The sequence below is a fragment of the Auxenochlorella protothecoides genome (assembly GCF_000733215.1).
Source record: "Auxenochlorella protothecoides strain 0710 unplaced genomic scaffold scaffold41, whole genome shotgun sequence".
Classification (NCBI taxonomy): Eukaryota; Viridiplantae; Chlorophyta; class Trebouxiophyceae; order Chlorellales; family Chlorellaceae; genus Auxenochlorella; species Auxenochlorella protothecoides.
This window is the reverse complement of record NW_011934407.1, coordinates 156,742-172,905: the sequence shown is the minus strand read 5'-3', so window position 1 is coordinate 172,905 and position 16,164 is coordinate 156,742. Positions and strand designations below refer to the sequence as shown.

Sequence of the window (16,164 nt, the reverse complement as noted above, 5' to 3'; positions counted from 1 at the left end):
GCTCTGTCCAAGTTTTCCGACCCTAGGTATCCCTTGTATTCCATAAGACTCTCTGCCCCCCAAGGGAGCATGGGCATCCCCAGTGCCGGGGTCTGCGGCGGTGGTTGCCCCGCGCCCCGTGACAGGCGCCACGCCAGCCCGCCATGTGGCTGATTGATGTACACCCCCCTTTCCACACCCCTCTGATGCAAAGTGGCGTCGACCATCTTCCCTTCGACATGCTCCTCTCCTGTCTGCTGCATGCTCACCGCCACAGCACAAACTTTGCTCCGTAAGAAGCCCCTTTTGCCACCGTGTGCCATTCGTGCCATGTCAGCCTGGGATCGGGAGTCAGGCGCTGCCGTGCACCCAGGGCGCGCCGACTACGCCGGCTGCAAAGGCCAGCATGTCAGACACCTCGGCGATGACCTTGGCGGTGGGCTTGCCGGCGCCGTGCCCAGCCCTCACCTCCACACGCGTCAGCAAGGGGTTGCGCTGGGAGGGGTTGAGGTCACCTGTGCGGCATTTTGTGGAATCAGGGCTGTCAAGAGGGAGTTCTTGGTGAGGCATGAACCAGGAAGCAGCTTGGTTGCCAAGCATACAGCAAAGCCAGCCTCCCTTCTGCCGACATCAACCGGTGAGGAAGCTGTACCCAGCCCTCATGCCCAGATCATACACTAATGCTACCAAACGTCCCACCTGCCAGCGTGTGCTGCAGCGTCGCCACCAGCTTGAGGGTGCGTAGGGGAACGACGCGGTCATCATGGTCGCCGGTGGTCAGCAAAAACGCGGGGTACTGGCCGTCGTCCTTGGGCCGGGCGACGTTGTGCAAGGGGGACAGGGGCAGGAGCCAGTTGAAGTCCTCGGCCACGTCGGGGTTGCCGTAATCGGTGATCCAGGCGTGCCCTGCGCTCGGTCGGTGGATGAACAAGGTGCCTCGACGGCGGGAGGCGGCGAGCACGGCGTGCCTGGGGCACAGACCGTATCTCCCCGCTCCGGCAGCGGGAGCTGCTTCTGCACTGGGTTTCCCTGGGTTTCCGGCCTCCCGATCATGCATCCTCGGGATCAGTCCCCAACGGTCACACGCCCTAACCCTCACAGCACCGCACCAATGGTGAACTTGTGGAAGCGAAGAAGGTCCATGACCCCCACTTGACCCAGGACTGCGGCAAACAGGTCTGGCCGCTGCTCGGCGCAGGCAGCCACCAGGAGGCCGCCGTTGCTGCCACCCTGCGCAGGAAGGGGGGTGGTAGAGGGGGGCCTTTGGTGGGTGGCGTGTCGGCGGGAAGGTAGACGGGAGGACGGCGACGGCCAGCGCTGCGCGGTGCTGCGCGGGCCCGTGCAGCCCATGCAAGCGCCCCCCTCAACGACCCCACCCTGCCTATGTAGTACCAGCTACAGTACCTGGATGACGAGGCTGGCCGGCGAGCAGTAGCGCTGGGCAACGAGTTCCTCCGCGCAGGCCACGAAATCGTCAAACACGTTCTGCTTGTGCGACAGGGACCCCGCGTCACGCCAGCCGGTGCCAAACCTGAGAATATTAGTAGGGGTAGTGACAGAAGGAAGGTCTGGGAAAGGAATACTATGCGGCATCAGCTGTGATTAGATGTCATGAGACACCTCAGATCTGCCACAGGGCGTCAAGAAGAGTGCGCACCGAGCCCTCTCCACTTTACCAGGAGAATGTAATGTGACAAAGGCCAAGCCCGCACTTAGGGCTCTGAAGCCCCACACGCCCCTTCACAAAAGCCAGCCAAACCCACTCACTCGCCACCGCCGCGCAGGTTGGCGACCACTGTCACGCCCCCGTAAGCCAGCATCCACGCGAGCCGGGATGCAGAGAAGGAGGGCGTCAGGCTGATGTTGAAGCCGCCGTACCTGGGGAAGGGGGAGGACCACTCTGCGTCGTAATGTGCCGCCACTCAGGCTGCAGCAGCGGCAGGAACTCACCTCCCTGAGGCGATGACAGGCTTGAACGGGCATCAACACCATCTCCCTCATGCGATGCATGCCCTGGTTCCGCAGTCCACAGTCCCACTGCCACCAAGCAAAATGAAGGCACACTCGGCCACTCCCAAGTCACGCCTCTCACCCGTACAGCAGGGTGGGGGCTGTGCCGTCCAGGGTCAATCCCTTCCGGCTGACCACAAACATGGGCACCCGGGTCCCATCCTTGGACGTGCCAAAGATCTGGCGGGTCTGGAAGTCGTCAGGGGAGAAGCTGGCGGTGGCGATGCGGCGATGCAGGGTGATGTCAGAGTCTGACGCCGCCACGTCGCCCCTGCAAGAAGGTAGAGGTCAGGGCGGACACTAAGAGTGGTGCCAAGCACCCGTGAGCGAAGAACCCAAGGAACTCCAGGGACCCCTGGCACCCTCATCGACAAGACTCATAGCTCAAAACCCCACGCCAGCCCTATTGACCCCCGCTGCCGCTGCCGCCGCGCCTGAAGGTGGCGCCAGGCTCCGTGAAGCTGGCAAAAGAAAGGAAGAACTCCGTGGCCTTGTGGTCGCCGGAGAAGCCGGTGACGCTGCCGATGCCAGGCAGCTGCACGTCGGCCAGCCACCGCCCCGTCTCAAAGTCGCGGGTCTCCACGTGGGCCTGCGGGTTTGGGGATAAAGTGGGTAAAAGACATTCGTCAGGCCAAGGAGCAAGGGTTCCCTTGCATGGGCATCAAAGGGGTACTCTCCTTATATAAAGCGGTCACTCCATTGCCACCCTCATAAAACCTGTTCCCCCTTTCCCCACAGCCCAATCACCTGCACGTTGCGTAGGTAGCTGCACACCAGCTTCCCACCACCCAGTAACCTGACCCACTGCAGCAAGTCTGCCTCGTGCTGCGGCACCACGTTGGTCCAGGCGGGCGCCGGCGCCGAGATGTCGGTGCGTACCACGCGATACCGCGGCGCCCCGGCGTTGGTCAGGAAGGTCCACTCCGAGCCGCGCGAGCCCACGTACTCGTACGACGCCTGTGGCGGTCGAGGAGAGGAGGGCGGGGATGGGAGGGCTTGGGGAGAAGGACGGGATGGTTTCTACGGTATTGGGGCCTGCAGGCCCGGCCCTCCCCTCAGACCAGGCCCGGCTGCTGCTGGGCTTTATCAGCAAAGAGTGCAGTAGCCGCAACCAGGGGTTCCAGCGCACGGCATCATCGCAACATCCGCCCTCTGCACGCCAATTATCCTCCTACCGCCACAGCGTCGAACCCTGGTTCAGGCCCTTCTCCTCCCATCCCAAAATCTCCCTCACCTTGAACTCGTCCACGAGCTTGTTCAGGGGCAGCTCCCGGCTGCCAGCGGCGCCGTGCGCAAAGGGGGAAAAGTCCAGGGCACCGTCGGCCCTGCGCCCCACCGCATTCAGGTCCAGGATCCAGACGCGGTTCACGGGCTCGCAGCCGGAGGAGATGGAGAGGATGGCGCGCCCCCCATCGTCGCTCACCTCGCACCCGATCATCCAGTCGGGGTGCTCTGGCAGGGCCAGGATCGTCACGTCCCACGCCTGGTCATCTCCGAGCACGTGGTAGGCCAGCTCCTGGTTGTCGGCGCGCGCGGTCTCGGTCCCCGCCTCGCCACCCCCCCCCCGGCGGCGGCGGGAAGCGGTTGTAGAAGAAACCGCGGCCGTCGTGCGTCCAGGCCAGGCAGGAGAACTTGACGTGGCGCAGGGTGTCTGGGTGCTGCGTCGTGGCCCCCATGCCGGGGTCAACCCCCAGCACGTGCACGGTCTGCCAGTCGGAGCCGCCGGAGGAGAGGGCGTAGGCCAGCGTCGAGCCGTCCTCGCTGAAGGCCCAGGAGCTGAGCGCGACCGTGCCGTCGGCGCTGAGGGTGTTGGGGTCGATGAGCACCACGGGCTCGCCATCCAGCGAGGACTGGCTGTACACTACGCTCTGGGCCTGCAGGCCTGTTGAAGAGTGATGGGTGAGGAGTGTAGGAGTGAGTGTGGCAGTGATTGTGAGGGGTTTGGTTGGGGAAGCTGGGGGTAGTTGGAGGAAGGGGAATAGTGCCCGCACCTCACAAAGGTGAGGCATAGGAAAGAATCGGTGCTGGTCTGGGCACCCAAACAACATGCAAAATCCGTGAGCTCTCCTGCACTCCAGCACTATTCATGAAATTACCCCAGCCCACCGGTATTATGCGTGTAGTAGTATCGCTGGCCCTTCTTAAAGGGCGTCCCAAACTTTTCGTAGTCCATCAGTTTCTCAAGCAGCTTGGAGAAGGCGGGGCGGGTGGTGCACTGGTCCAGTACGCTCTGCGTCAGCACATTCTGCTCCTCCACGACTGCGAGGAGGGTACAGGAGCGATGGGATTCAGGAGACGACGTCGGTCTGCCAAGTTGGGGGGGGCTGCACTAGCCTGCCGGCTTCCCAGGAATGTCATGACCGCCAATGTTATGCCACGCCCACCCCACCACAAGCCGCGTGGCCCGTGCCGCACCCACATTCTGCAACATCGGGAGAGTCAGCGTCCTCCAGCCATCTGTAGGGGTCCTGGATGATGACGCCATGCAGGGTTTCTTCGGTGTCATCCCGCCGCACCCGAGGGTACTGGCTTGGGAGGACCTCTAGATGCCCCGAGGGTGCACCTGTGAGGCCAGGGCGGGGGGTGGCATGGTGACCATGTCTTCTTCTAGACGATTGCGTAACGAAACTCACTGCATTCCACCCCCCTGGCAGACGCACCCACTGCTGCAGCCGCTGGCCGGTATCGCTTCCCGGGGAAGGCCTGGAAGGCGATGGAGCGGCTCACGGGAGCGTACGCCCTCTTCACCAGGTACGATGCCACGGACGCCACCCCGAGGACCAGGCCACCTGCCAGCACTGCCGCGCTCCCGGCGCGGGACATGATCACTTCCTGGGTGTTTGGGATGACGGAGTCAGTCCTGATGTGTGCAAGCAGCACTCCTTTATTTAGATTGTGCTTAAGATTAAAACAGATGATTTAATGCCAAAGGCCATCGCTGCCTTGGGCATGCTTGTGATCCAGCGACACCAGTGTGTGTGGTGACGTGGCATGTCGGGGTGCGGCGTGATCTCGTACGCCCCGTACGCACGAAGCAATCCATCTATGACCAGCGGAACACTTACTGCATACAGCAAAGGGAAGCATATTTCGATCTTAGATCCTTGCCTTCCGGCGAGACGCAGGTGAGGAAGGGAGTGTATGTGGATCACTTGTCCTCCGCGGTATGGCTGAATGACATCTGGATCTCATAACTTATTCTCCCCATTTACAGGCGCATGCTGAGATCCAGAGCTCATTCGGTTGGCTTCCCCGGTCTCCGCCTTCACATCAGTGCTCTCCGGGCCCGGCCACCCACGCCTCGACCTTCCATCGTCATGGCAGCTACAGCCCTGCCCGGCAATCCCGACGTCAGCGCCTTCATCCAAGGCATCAATGACAAGTACCTGGAGGTGCACCGGGCGTACGAGGACAACTTCTGGGCCACCAAGATGGCTTTGTCTGGGGCCAGCACCTCCGCTCTCAGCAGCACCAAGAACGCCCTGGATGAGTTCCTGTCCTCACAGGACCGCCTGCGGGCGGTGTGCGATGCGGAGGCCCGCCCCGACCTCTCCCCCGAGCAGCTCAGGGTCCTGGCGGTGCTGCGCCGCACCTTTGCCACCTACGTCTCCGAGGAGGAGAGCGTGGCGACCCTCCGCGCCCGCCTGAACGACCTGGAGGCGGAGCTGGCGGGGGTGCGCAATCGCATGCGCCTGGGCACCACCGACCCCGCCACCGGCGAGTTCAGGCCCGCCAGCTCCGTCCAGCTGCGCAACGCCATGAGGATGAGCGGGGAGGAAAGCGCGCGGCGGGCCGCCTATGACGCCCTGCGCTCCATCGGCCCCGCCATCGCCGGGCCCTTTGCGGCGATCGTGAGGCTGCGCAACGAGCTGGCTCGGCGGGCGGGCTTCCCGAACTACTACGAAATGAAGGTGCAGGCGGCGGAGGGATTCACCCAGGCCCGCCTGTTCCAGATGCTGGACGGGCTGGAAAGCGCGACGCGCCAGCTCGCCACCGATGCCCGCGCCAGGCTGGCCGCGGCCAAGGGCGAAGACAGCCTCAAGGTGGGAAGGCGATTGTAGGCGAGGGGGGCCGGGGGTGGGGGTGGGATGCTGGTGGGGTGCCCCCAGGGCGTCTGCAGGTAGGCCATGGGTTTGTGCCACTCGTCAGAAGATGTTGGTGCTCTGGCTCGGTGCAGAGAGGGGAAACCCTGGCACGGCGATGCTTGCGCCAGATTAGGGAAGGGCCCATGCCCTCGAGAGCCTGACGTCAGAGCCGTGCGCCTGATCCCGTGCAGCCATGGAACATCAGCAACGCCCTGGCGGGGGACATCGAGACGCGCATGGACCCCTACTTTCCCTTTGAGGTGGGCTTGTGGCTGAGGCATGTGGTTCTGGGGCCAAGTGTTTCACACCCCTGTGATCTGCAGGGGTTTGGTCACTCACGCATGCCCTGGCCCCTGTTCCTTCCCGCTTTCCGCAGAACGCGGTGGATGTCTGGGCACGCACCTTTGCCGCCCTGGGCATCGACTACCGTGGCTCCACCATGCGCCTGGACCTCTGCGACCGCCCCGGCAAGGTGAAATGGATCGAAGGGGAGGAACATGCACAATGAGACTGACACCTCCCCACTGACCGGGGTATGAGACACTGCCTGCTGTGATTCATTCCATGCCCCTCCGCCCACGAGCCGTCCTGCACCCATGTTTCCCCCAGTACTCGAACGGCTTCTGCCACTGGCCCGTCCCGGCCTATCGCAAGGTAAGGTATTGAGATGCTGTGTTGGCTTTTCCCCCCAAACCATGCATGCATATCACCTTGCACCCTCCACTGGCTCATTCCTTACGCTCAGTCAGCGCCTGCTTCCCTCTCCTCAGCGGCGAGCTCACCCCTGCGCAAGCATCCGATGCACATCCATCCCTTGCCCCCCACTCCCTCGACCTCCACAAACCCCAGGTGGATGGGGCCTGGGTCCCCGCGCAGACCAACTTCACCAGCCTGGCCACTCCCGGCAGCGTGGGCTCGGGCAAGACCGCGCTGGTCACGCTGCTGCACGAGGGCGGGCATGCCGCGCATTTCGCCAATGTGGACCAGGCCAGCCCCCTGTGCTCGCAGGAGCGGGCGCCCACCAGTGTGGCCTACGCGGAGAACCAGTCCATGCTGCTGGACAGCCTGGCGGGGGACGCCGCCTGGCTGGCGCGGTACGCCAGAGATGCTGCGGGGCAGCCCGTGCCCTGGAGCCTGGTGCGGGAGGCAATCGAGGCCGGGCACCCCTACGCCGCCTTCTCCGTGCGGTCAATGCTCGCCGTCCCCTACTTTGAAAAGGCGTTGTACGATCTGCCCGACGACCAGGTGGGTGGGTGGAGAGTGGGGTGGGAGGGATTGTGATGGGGGGGGAGGGTGGAGCAGCAACTGGAGAGGCTCTCGGGATGGGCCGTGGTTGCTGGCAGACTACGAATGATGCAACACAGTGTGGGATGGGTCATTACAAACCGGACCCCTGTGAGCACCGCTCCGCTTCACCCCACTCCCTCGATTGCAGGACCCGCCTCTTCCCCTCCAGTAACGCGAATGTCAACCCCCCTCGCACACACAGATAACTCCCGAGCGCATCCTGAGCCTGGCCGACGAAGTGGAGGCCAGGGTGGAGGGTGGCCCGGCACCTCGGCCCCTGCTCAGCGTGCCCCACATCCTGAGCGACGAGTCCTCAGCCTACTAGTGAGTGGGCCTGGTTGGCGTCCTGGGGGTGCAGGATTGGTGTAGAGACCGGTGCGAGCATGTGCCCTGGATGCCCTCGGAGAGGCGGTCAGCCTGTTTCTGGGACCCTTGATGCAACACCCTACATGCCCTGGCTCTGGTGGCCCCCTTTTCCTCACTCCCTCCATCCCTGTGGTCTTCAAACCACAGCCATGGGTATGTCCTGGCGGAGATGGGGGTGCACCAGGCGCGGGCCCACTTCCTGAAGACCCTGGGGCGCATCGTGGATGAGCCGGAGGTCGGCGCCGCCCTCACCAGGGTGTACTGGCAGGTGACAGCCAGTGCGCAGAGGGGTGTGTGTTGGGGACTGAAGTGCTTTGCTCTGTCACAAGCGGAATGTGGTCCATCTTCAGGAAGCATTTTGCAGAACAGAGTAGACCCAGGATCGGGTGTCAAGGCATCAGTTCATGACTCCTCCATGTGCCTCTCCATTCCTGCAGCCTGGGAACAGCGTCCCCTTCCTGGATCTGGTGGAGCGCTTGACGGAGGCGCCCCTCACCGCCGATGCCTGGGTGAAGGAGCTGCAGGTCCCCGTGGAGGTCAAGGTGGGAGGTTGGATGTACAGGGGGCTGGGAGCTGCTTTGACACTTTGAGGCTGCCCTCATGGAACCTCTACAAGGGCGACCACCCCTATTTGCAACCCCTTGCCACACACAGCCCTCCTGGTCACACGCGGTCATCATGTCGCCCACCTTCAGGTTGCGGAGGAAGAGGTGGCCTACAGGGAGGCACTGGAGGCCGGGCCCAGGATCCCCCCTGGCTCACCGGTGGACCTGAATATGCGCATCCTGCTTGTGCATGGCGACGAGACCGTGGCGGACACCGAGGTGGAAGGCTCGCTCCCCGCTGCCTGTGCCAAGTACACCGCCTGGCTTGCGAACAAGGGAACATGACCGGCCTGTAGTGACGAGGTGCCATGGCATCATTGGGTATCTACGCTACCTGGATGTGGGAAGTACAAGCGAGATGTGGCCGACTGCCTTTGTGTGGCCCGACAGCAGGCACAGCATGGCACCGACACAGCTTATTCCGAGTGGCCCAGCTTGGATCGAGAGAATGCATCAGGCATGAAATCGATAATTTGAAATTGTTCATTGATACTATTAATCTCACCCATTGCTGGATTGAGGCATACCCTTTCGGTGCCCTTGGCATAGCCCCGAGACGATGCTGACGTTGCGGTGTGCTCAGCGCGCATCACGACACTTGATCGCGGCCATCGCATGGTAATAGGTTTAGAAGGTGTTTTCTGAAGAGGAATGAATTGATTCCAAACTCAGCTTCTCGTGCTCATGATGTCACCCTGTTCCCCTTCCTCGCCGCAGTGCTTCCCAGCCAGCTTCTGAGTCGATCTCGACTCGGTACCCTGCCACCGAGCCTTTGAGCTTGGCAGCATGGGGCACCGTTGCATTCAAACCAGTCTTACAAACCGCACAATACTCCAAAGCAGCCAAGAGTGAGTGTCCAGGGGTGGAGGCTGCATGGTGGCAGACCCTGTGGTATCGCCATAACATCGGCTTGCTTCTGGGTATTTGGGCTAGGGGGAAGGATATCAGTCGCCAAATCTACCTTCATGATACAGAAGGAGGGAAGAAGGTCGCAACGCCTCCTGCCGCATCTAGCAGCTCTACAGAGGACTTTGACATGGGCAGCACTAGGCAGTGAGGGTTTGGCAATGTGCTTTGGACGCAGAGCAGTTGGTAATGTACCCGATCAGGGCAGTTATTGATTGACATGGCTGATGCACACCTACTGCCAACACCAGGTGCATGGAGCATGCATTGCAGCATCTGCAGAAGGAGCTGTCCAGCATTAGGACTGGGCGAGCCACTGCAGGCAAATGGAAGGGGTTGGGCCTGCCTTGGTCACAGAGGGGGGAAGAGAGGGGGCAGGATTGAAGGTGTGCCAATGATCCACACGGCGCGACTCCAGGTCTGCTTCCCGTGCACTCTTGCACTTCCCCTCTCAAGGCGGGGACATATCATCCTCACCCGCTGCGTTCTCTGGTCGCCGCCCGGTCTGCAGGCATGCTGGACCACCTCAAGGTGGAGGTGTACGGGGACTCCATGCCCATGAAGGCATGCGGAATGGCCACTGTGCGTGACCCACAGTTGCTTGTTTTCAACGTGTTCGACCCCCAGGTGGGTGAGGGATCAAGTTTAGGTGATTGCGAGGGGGTTTGGCGCTCTTGAAGGAATCTCTGCGAGTTGGCCGTTCTCTTAGAATGTGCAACGTGCTATCTTGGATGGCGATGGTGTGCCTTTGAAGTCGCCTGCAGACCTCCAAAAGCCCCTCCAATGTGCTGCTTGCATTCACACCAGCACCTCCCACCCTCCCCTCATTAGCAGACTCTGCACAGTGTTGAGAATGCGATCCGTGATTCCCCACTGGGCCTCAATCCTCGGGTGGAGGGACAGGATCTGCTCATCCCCGTGCCCCGGTGCGGGCAGCGAGTCTTAGAATTTCTATGGTGGCCTGATTTTGCTCAAGCTGCCCTGGCAGGGCAAGAGTGGGGCAGTACCTCTGGACAAAAGCGTGCCTGCATGAATTCCCCCCTCCTCTCCGGCATGCAGACCGACTGCAGAGACCCTGACAGCACTGAAGAGGGTGTGCAAGACCGAGGGTGAGCAGGCCAAGGTGACGATTCGGCAGTGTCGCAAGGTAGGCCTTCATGGGAAGAGGACTTGGGAGGTGCTCAGATAATCTATGTCCCAGACTAGTGGAAAACCGCAAGGCATATAGCCCGTCATTCACCCTGCATGGATTGTTCCTGGGGCTGCACTTGTATCGGAAACCAGTGGAGGCACAAGCACTGGCCATCCCTCTTCCATCTAAACACTAGGCGGCCTTGGACGAGGTGAAGAAAGTAACGGCCGAGGACGAGCGCTTCCGGCTGGAGAAGGAGGTGCAGGAGGTGACATCCTCCTTTGTTGCCCAGGTCGATGCCCTGGTGGCGGCCAAGGAGAAATCCATCACGCAGCACACAGCCTGAGAGAGGCTCGGTCGTCAGTTTGCCCCCCCCACTGCCCCCCCTGCCCAAGCAGCCTGGTGAATGTGTCTGCACTGATGCCTGTCACTTAACAACGAATCAATCATGGAGTCAGGCATCGGAAAAGAGTAGACCGCAGGGATGCGCAAGGCAGTCCCTGGGGTGCCTTGCAGATCATGAGGAGGGTGGGGGCGTGGGCGGGTGCGGGGGTCCGCCCCGGCCTCGTATGCTCCTCCCGCCGCGGCCCCTCAGGAGCGCCTGCCGCCCCGCAGCCGTGCGGCCCCCACGGATCCCGCCTGCATGAAAAGGAAGAGGAATGCGCATGAGCTGGGGTTGGGCGAGGAGCTCAGAAACGATCCTGCCCCACCAGGTCTGTGCACCAGCCCGGCATCCCCGATCTCACACCAGCAAAACACACACCTCCTGGGTGGCTGAGGGGGGGGCTGGACGACTGGCCGGCCGCAGGCGGCGGGGTGGGTGCGGCAGCTGCGGCAGCCGGCGTTCCCGCACCGGGCAGGGCGCCCGGACTCGCGGCGGCACCCGCGCCCAGCGGCGGCGCCTGCCACTTGATCTTGCTGCGCTGCCTCTTGCGGCGCTCCGCACCGCTCTCGCCGCCGTCCCCGGCCCGTCGCTGCTGAGGGGTCGTGGCGCCAGTGTCTGGCGCGGGCTCCTCCGCCGCAGAGGCCAGGGCCACGCTGTTCTCTGCTCTGGCCTGGACATTGGCACCCCCTGCGTCAGCAGCCTTGGCCGCCCGCCCAGGACTCCCTGCCACGGGTTTTGTGGGAGGTTCCACAGCAGGCTGCTGCGCTGCACTCGGCTCGGGGCCCACCGGTGCGGTGGGCTCAGTGGCGGCGACCGCGGCTCCGGTGGCCTCGCCGTCAGTCAGCTCGAGCTCACCCTCATACTCGAGAAAGTCTTCCTCTGCGAGCCCCTCGACCTCGCCGGCATCTGCTGGGAGAGGGGTGGCATGCGAAGGTGGGTTGGGCCAGGGAGGAGGCTTTGTGGCCAGTGCAGCAATGGAGGCGAAAACATGAGATCCCAGCGGTGAAGCTCAACCAAAGGGCAGAGGCTTCTAGCGCACTCGCAGCAGAAACCTCTCCACAGCCTTAGGCAGGCCCCAACCCAGAAAGGAAGAAAAAGGGCAACCCCATGGCCGGTCCCCAATCGCCCTCTCAACTCCTTCGCACCTCCTCCCTGCTCTTCTTCGTTGTGAGCTACTGGAGAGAGAGCTTCCTCCGCTGCCTCCTGAGCCGCTGGCGGATCGGCGAGCAGTGGGGTGTCATCGCCTTGATGTGCCTCGAGGGCAGCTCCTGGCTCCTCTACGGCCTGGGCAGGGTCCTCCGGGGCATGTTCCGGCTCCTCATCGACAGGCATCGGCTCTTCTTCGACGGCAGAGACTGGGTCTTCCACGGCGGAGACTGGTCCCTCAGGCGCGGGCGCCGATGGCTCAAGGACTTCATGCTCCTCTCCGACACCCCCCTCCGGCTGTGCAGCAGCCTCCGAACCCTCCCCATCTACTGCGTCCTCAGCTCCTTGCATCTCCGCCTCCCCTGCGCCTCTGCCCTCGGCCTCTTCACCGCCAGACTCCTCGGCGATGGCATCGGGTGGGCCAGCCTCCGACGGCTCGGCGCTGGGGGGGACTTCCACGAGGTAGGAGGGCTCCTCCTCCGGCGCGGCCTCCGCATCTGCCATGGCTTCTGTGTGTCAGGGAAAGGGGGGGGGGGGGGACGTGGGGTGTCGCGACGCACTCTCAAAGGCGAGCAAACTCCGCGCCACAGTCTGCTGGCAAGGGGCATCGTGGGCCAGAGCGCCAAGAGTGCAGGCGCACCCACTGCCCCTCGTGAACCCACACGCCTCACCATCGTCCTCTTCGGAGGCAGGCTCGACCTGCACGGCCTCCACCCTTTCCACCTCCTGGACCAGGGGTCCCGCCTGGCCGTCGGCCTCCTCTGCCTCCGCCACCGCGGGCACTTCCACAGACGGCGCCGCCTCGCCCGGCGCGGCAGCAGGCTCGGCGACCGGGGGCGCCCGCTCCTCCGGGTCGACACGCGCCCGCTTCCCAGCCGGCGCAGCTTCTGCGCGCAGAGGGTCGGAGGCGAAACTGGGGTTGGATAAACAGGTGGGGGCCTGCTGCGGGGGTGTACAGGGTGGCAGACACACTTGCAACTTCCTCGCAGGAATGAACCTCCCCCAACGTTCCCACTGCCAGTCACCGTAGGGCCACCCCACCCTTTAAGCGCGACGCCCCACCTTGCACGCCCTCGACGTCGGCGCCCTCTGCGCCACCCCCGCCCAGCTTCCTCTTCTCCAGGTCGGCCGCCAGCTTGGCCTGGGCCCCGGCGCGAATGCCCTCCATGGCTTTTGCCCTGGCGGCCCTCGTCCCTGGGCTGGCCTTGGTGGGGGAGGCCCCCGCCGCCGCCGCCTGGGCCGCCACGAGCCGGGCCTCCAGGCCCTGGCGTCGAGAAAGCGTGCACGTGAGGGGCTTCAATGAAAGCGCCAGCGCTCGCTGGCAAGACACGAGACAGGCGCCACGGCAGGGAGCCCCTCGTCTGCGCTCTCGCCACACCCCGGCCGCCATCACCCCGGCCCCCGCCCACCTCTGCGTGCCGCACGGCCTCGCTCTTCTCCCTCGCCGCCGCCTGCAGCTGGCTGTCGAGGCTGGCCACCTGCTCGCGCAGCTGCTGCTCCTGCTGCCGCATCGCCTCGTCCTTGGCCTCCCTCGCCTTTGTGAAGTTCTTGGCTGCAATGAGGGGAAGATGGGCGGTGCGATGGTGAGATGAGCTGACTGTGCAAGGGGGCTGGGCGAGCCCTCTGCGCGTCGACGCTGCTGTCGCGCAGCCCCGCCGCTGAATCATGAACCCGGGATGAGGCACGAAATTGCCCTGATCTCAGGACACTGGAGTCGATGAGCATGGTATGACCTGAGTCAAACAAGGCCGTTCATGGAGCTCTGAGCACGCACCGTTCCCCCACCCCCTCATCACACACCCTCGGGCACCAAGAGGAGGCCCCACGAGCTCTCAACCAACAGGCCCTCCACCCCCTCGCCCCATCAGAACCTCCCACGCACTGTTGGCGATGAAGCGGGCCTTGGCAGCGGCCAGCTCGCTCCTGGCGGCGGCGGCGGCCTGCTCCACGCTCTCCAGCCGGATCTCCAACTCCTTGACGCGCGCGGTGGCCCGCGCCAGCTCCTCCTGCTGCGCGCCGGCCGACGCCTGTCGGATGGTTTCGAGGGCGGGGGGATGGGGTGGGAAAAGGACGAGGGGCGCGGGGTCAGGACAAAGCCACTCGACACGATTTTTGCCCGGCTCCACGGCCGCGAAGCCTCCCCTCCCCTTCCCTCTCCGCGCACGAAAGCCCCCCTAAAACCCTGCATCTCCACCCCTCTCACCTCCCCCTCCGCGGCCTGCGCGCCCAGGCGCTGCTCCAGCTCCACCAGGCGCACCTCCTTGGCGGCCTGCACCTCCTTCCACCGCGCCGGCGGCAGCTTGTCCTTGTTGCACACCGCGGTGACCATGGCCCAGAGGCGCAGCGCCTTCTGGCGCTGCGCCTCGGCCGCCGCGGCCTCTCGCGCCGCGGCCGCCCGCGCCTCGCGCGCGGCTTCTTCCGCGGCGACGGCTTCCCGCTGGACCCCCGCGCGCGCGTCGCGCTCCGCCGCCAGCGCCGCGCGTGCGGCGCGCAGCTCCTCGTCCCCGCTCCCTCAGCTGGCGCTCCAGTTCCGCCACGCGCTCGCGCGCCTCGCGCAACTCGTTCGCCACGCGCGCGTGCTCGCCCGCGTCCACCGCCTCGTACTTGTGCATCAGCGCCGCCGCGCGCGCCTGCCACCGCGCCTCCTGCGCGCGCGCGGCCTCCAGCTCGCCCGCCGCGCCCTCGGCCGCGGCGCGCAGCGCAGCGATCTCGGCGTGCAGCGGCTCGGCGGCGGCCGCCGCCTCGCGCGCGGCCCTCCGCGCCGCCGCCGCCTCCTCTCGCGCGCGCCCCGCCTCCGCGCGCAGCGCCGCGTTGCTCTCGCGCAGCAGGTTGGCCTGCTCCACGCGCGCCAGCAGCGCCGCCTGCTCCTCCGCGGCGCGCACGCCGTCGGCGGCGCGCTCCGCGCTGGACGCCAGCGCCGCGCGCGCCTCCTCCGCGGAGCGCTGCGCCGCCGCGCTCTCCACGCGCAGGCGCGCCGCCTCGCGCTTGGCCAGCTCCAGGCCCATCTGCGCCACCTCGCGGTCGCGGCGCAGCATGCGCAGCATGTCGGCCAGGTCCGGCTGCCGCGCGCCGCCGCCCTCGCCGCCGTCCTCGCCGCTCGCCAGCGCCTCCACCTGGCGCTGAAGCGCGTCGCGCTGCGCTGCCAGGTCCGCGCTCTCGCGCCCTGCGGCAGCCACCTTGTCCGCCAACTCCCCGCGCTCCAGCTCCCAGTCCGCCTCCAGCCGCGTCTGGGTTTCGGGCATGGTGTGAGCGTCGGTGAGAGGGTGTGGGGCTGGTTCCTGGCCCAGGGGGGGCGCGATGCTCGGCATGCGAGGGCCGAGGCGGCACCGTCCCGCCCCCGGCAACCTCTCCTCCGCCCACCTTTTCCACCAGAACCTACCCCAGACATTTCACGCCCCGGGACCGCACGCCCCTTGCCAAAACAACGCCCCTTGCCAAAACACCCCCCCCCCTCACTTTGGCCAGCAGCGCGGCGTCCAGGTCGGCAGCCAGCGCCGCGCGGCGCGCCTCCAGCGCGTCGCGCGCGGCCTCGGCGGCCGCCAGGCGCTTGAGCGCGTCGCCGTGGGCCACGACCTCCGCGCGGTAGTTGCGCACCGCCGCGGCCTCCCGCTCCACGGCGCCGTGCACCTCCTCCATCAGGCGAGCCTCGCGCCCCGAAGCGGCCTGCGCCTCGGCGCGCGCGGCCTCGGCCTCGCGGCGCAGCGCGTCGGCCTCCCGCGCGCGCTCGCCCTCCGCCCTCTCCAGCTCGGCGGCGAACTCGCGCTCCGCGGCGCGCGCGGCGGACAGGGCGTCCTCGCTGGCGGCCAGCGCGGCGCGCAGGCTCGCCGCCTCGCGCGCCGCGGCCTCGCCGGCCTCCGCCGCCTCCAGGCGGAAGCGCTCGTGGTCGAGGCGCGCGGCGCGCAGCGCCTCCTCCCCCGTCCGCGCCAGCAGCTCGTACTGGCGCGCGGCGGCAGCCGCCGCCGCCGCCGCCTCCTGCGCCGCCGCCAGCTCCTCCCGCACCAGCGCCAGCTCGGCCGCCGCCGGGGGAGACGTTCCCGTGGAGGCGCCTCCCCCCCTGGCGGCGCCTCCCTCCGCGCCGCCCGCCCCCGCCCCGCCGCCCATCCCCGCCCCGCCGCCCATCCCCCTCCCGGCCTCCGCGCCCCTCGCGGCCTCGGTGCGAGCGGCGCGATCCTCGCCGCGTCGCACGGCGTCCTGCAGGACCTCCACCCGCGCCTCGGCGGCGGCGGCGCGCTGCTGCGCGGCCGCCACCTCCTCGCGCAGCGC

General features: G+C 65.8%; 4 protein-coding genes across 4 annotated transcripts in view; 2 read left to right on the top strand and 2 right to left on the bottom strand.

The window, feature by feature from the left end:
• Nucleotides 1-330: 330 nt before the first annotated feature.
• F751_3867 (Prolyl endopeptidase) lies at nucleotides 331-4,812 on the bottom strand (the record flags this gene model as incomplete). The annotated part of the gene is made up of 13 exons (XM_011403069.1): nucleotides 331-494; nucleotides 679-885; nucleotides 1,089-1,209; nucleotides 1,384-1,510; nucleotides 1,747-1,857; nucleotides 2,072-2,260; nucleotides 2,472-2,578; nucleotides 2,737-2,946; nucleotides 3,224-3,526; nucleotides 3,678-3,871; nucleotides 4,096-4,248; nucleotides 4,409-4,552; nucleotides 4,650-4,812. The coding sequence occupies 13 exons, from the start codon at nucleotides 4,810-4,812 to the stop codon at nucleotides 331-333; spliced, it is 2,193 nt and encodes a 730-aa protein (XP_011401371.1).
• Nucleotides 4,813-5,306: 494 nt separating this feature from the next.
• Nucleotides 5,307-8,617, top strand: F751_3866 (hypothetical protein; the record flags this gene model as incomplete). The annotated part of the gene is made up of 9 exons (XM_011403068.1): nucleotides 5,307-6,032; nucleotides 6,266-6,334; nucleotides 6,451-6,546; nucleotides 6,684-6,728; nucleotides 6,924-7,319; nucleotides 7,564-7,685; nucleotides 7,875-7,995; nucleotides 8,165-8,269; nucleotides 8,423-8,617. 9 exons carry the CDS (start codon nucleotides 5,307-5,309, stop codon nucleotides 8,615-8,617), a joined length of 1,875 nt encoding a protein of 624 aa, XP_011401370.1.
• Nucleotides 8,618-9,751: 1,134 nt separating this feature from the next.
• On the top strand, nucleotides 9,752-10,716 carry F751_3865 (Ribosome-recycling factor; the record flags this gene model as incomplete). Its single annotated transcript, XM_011403067.1, has 4 exons — nucleotides 9,752-9,865; nucleotides 10,073-10,164; nucleotides 10,298-10,385; nucleotides 10,567-10,716. The coding sequence occupies 4 exons, from the start codon at nucleotides 9,752-9,754 to the stop codon at nucleotides 10,714-10,716; spliced, it is 444 nt and encodes a 147-aa protein (XP_011401369.1).
• Nucleotides 10,717-10,887: 171 nt separating this feature from the next.
• The window catches only part of F751_3864 (Nucleoprotein TPR), a gene marked incomplete at both ends in the record, with an annotated part of 11,082 nt that continues 5,805 nt past the window's right edge, over nucleotides 10,888-16,164 (bottom strand). The window contains 10 exons of the mRNA XM_011403066.1: nucleotides 10,888-11,009; nucleotides 11,224-11,661; nucleotides 12,291-12,410; nucleotides 12,573-12,788; nucleotides 12,964-13,105; nucleotides 13,311-13,453; nucleotides 13,784-13,928; nucleotides 14,105-14,206; nucleotides 15,078-15,128; nucleotides 15,472-16,163. Coding sequence (XP_011401368.1) covers nucleotides 10,888-11,009; nucleotides 11,224-11,661; nucleotides 12,291-12,410; nucleotides 12,573-12,788; nucleotides 12,964-13,105; nucleotides 13,311-13,453; nucleotides 13,784-13,928; nucleotides 14,105-14,206; nucleotides 15,078-15,128; nucleotides 15,472-16,163 — 2,171 coding nt within the window. The remainder of the gene's footprint in view (nucleotides 11,010-11,223; nucleotides 11,662-12,290; nucleotides 12,411-12,572; nucleotides 12,789-12,963; nucleotides 13,106-13,310; nucleotides 13,454-13,783; nucleotides 13,929-14,104; nucleotides 14,207-15,077; nucleotides 15,129-15,471; nucleotide 16,164) is intronic.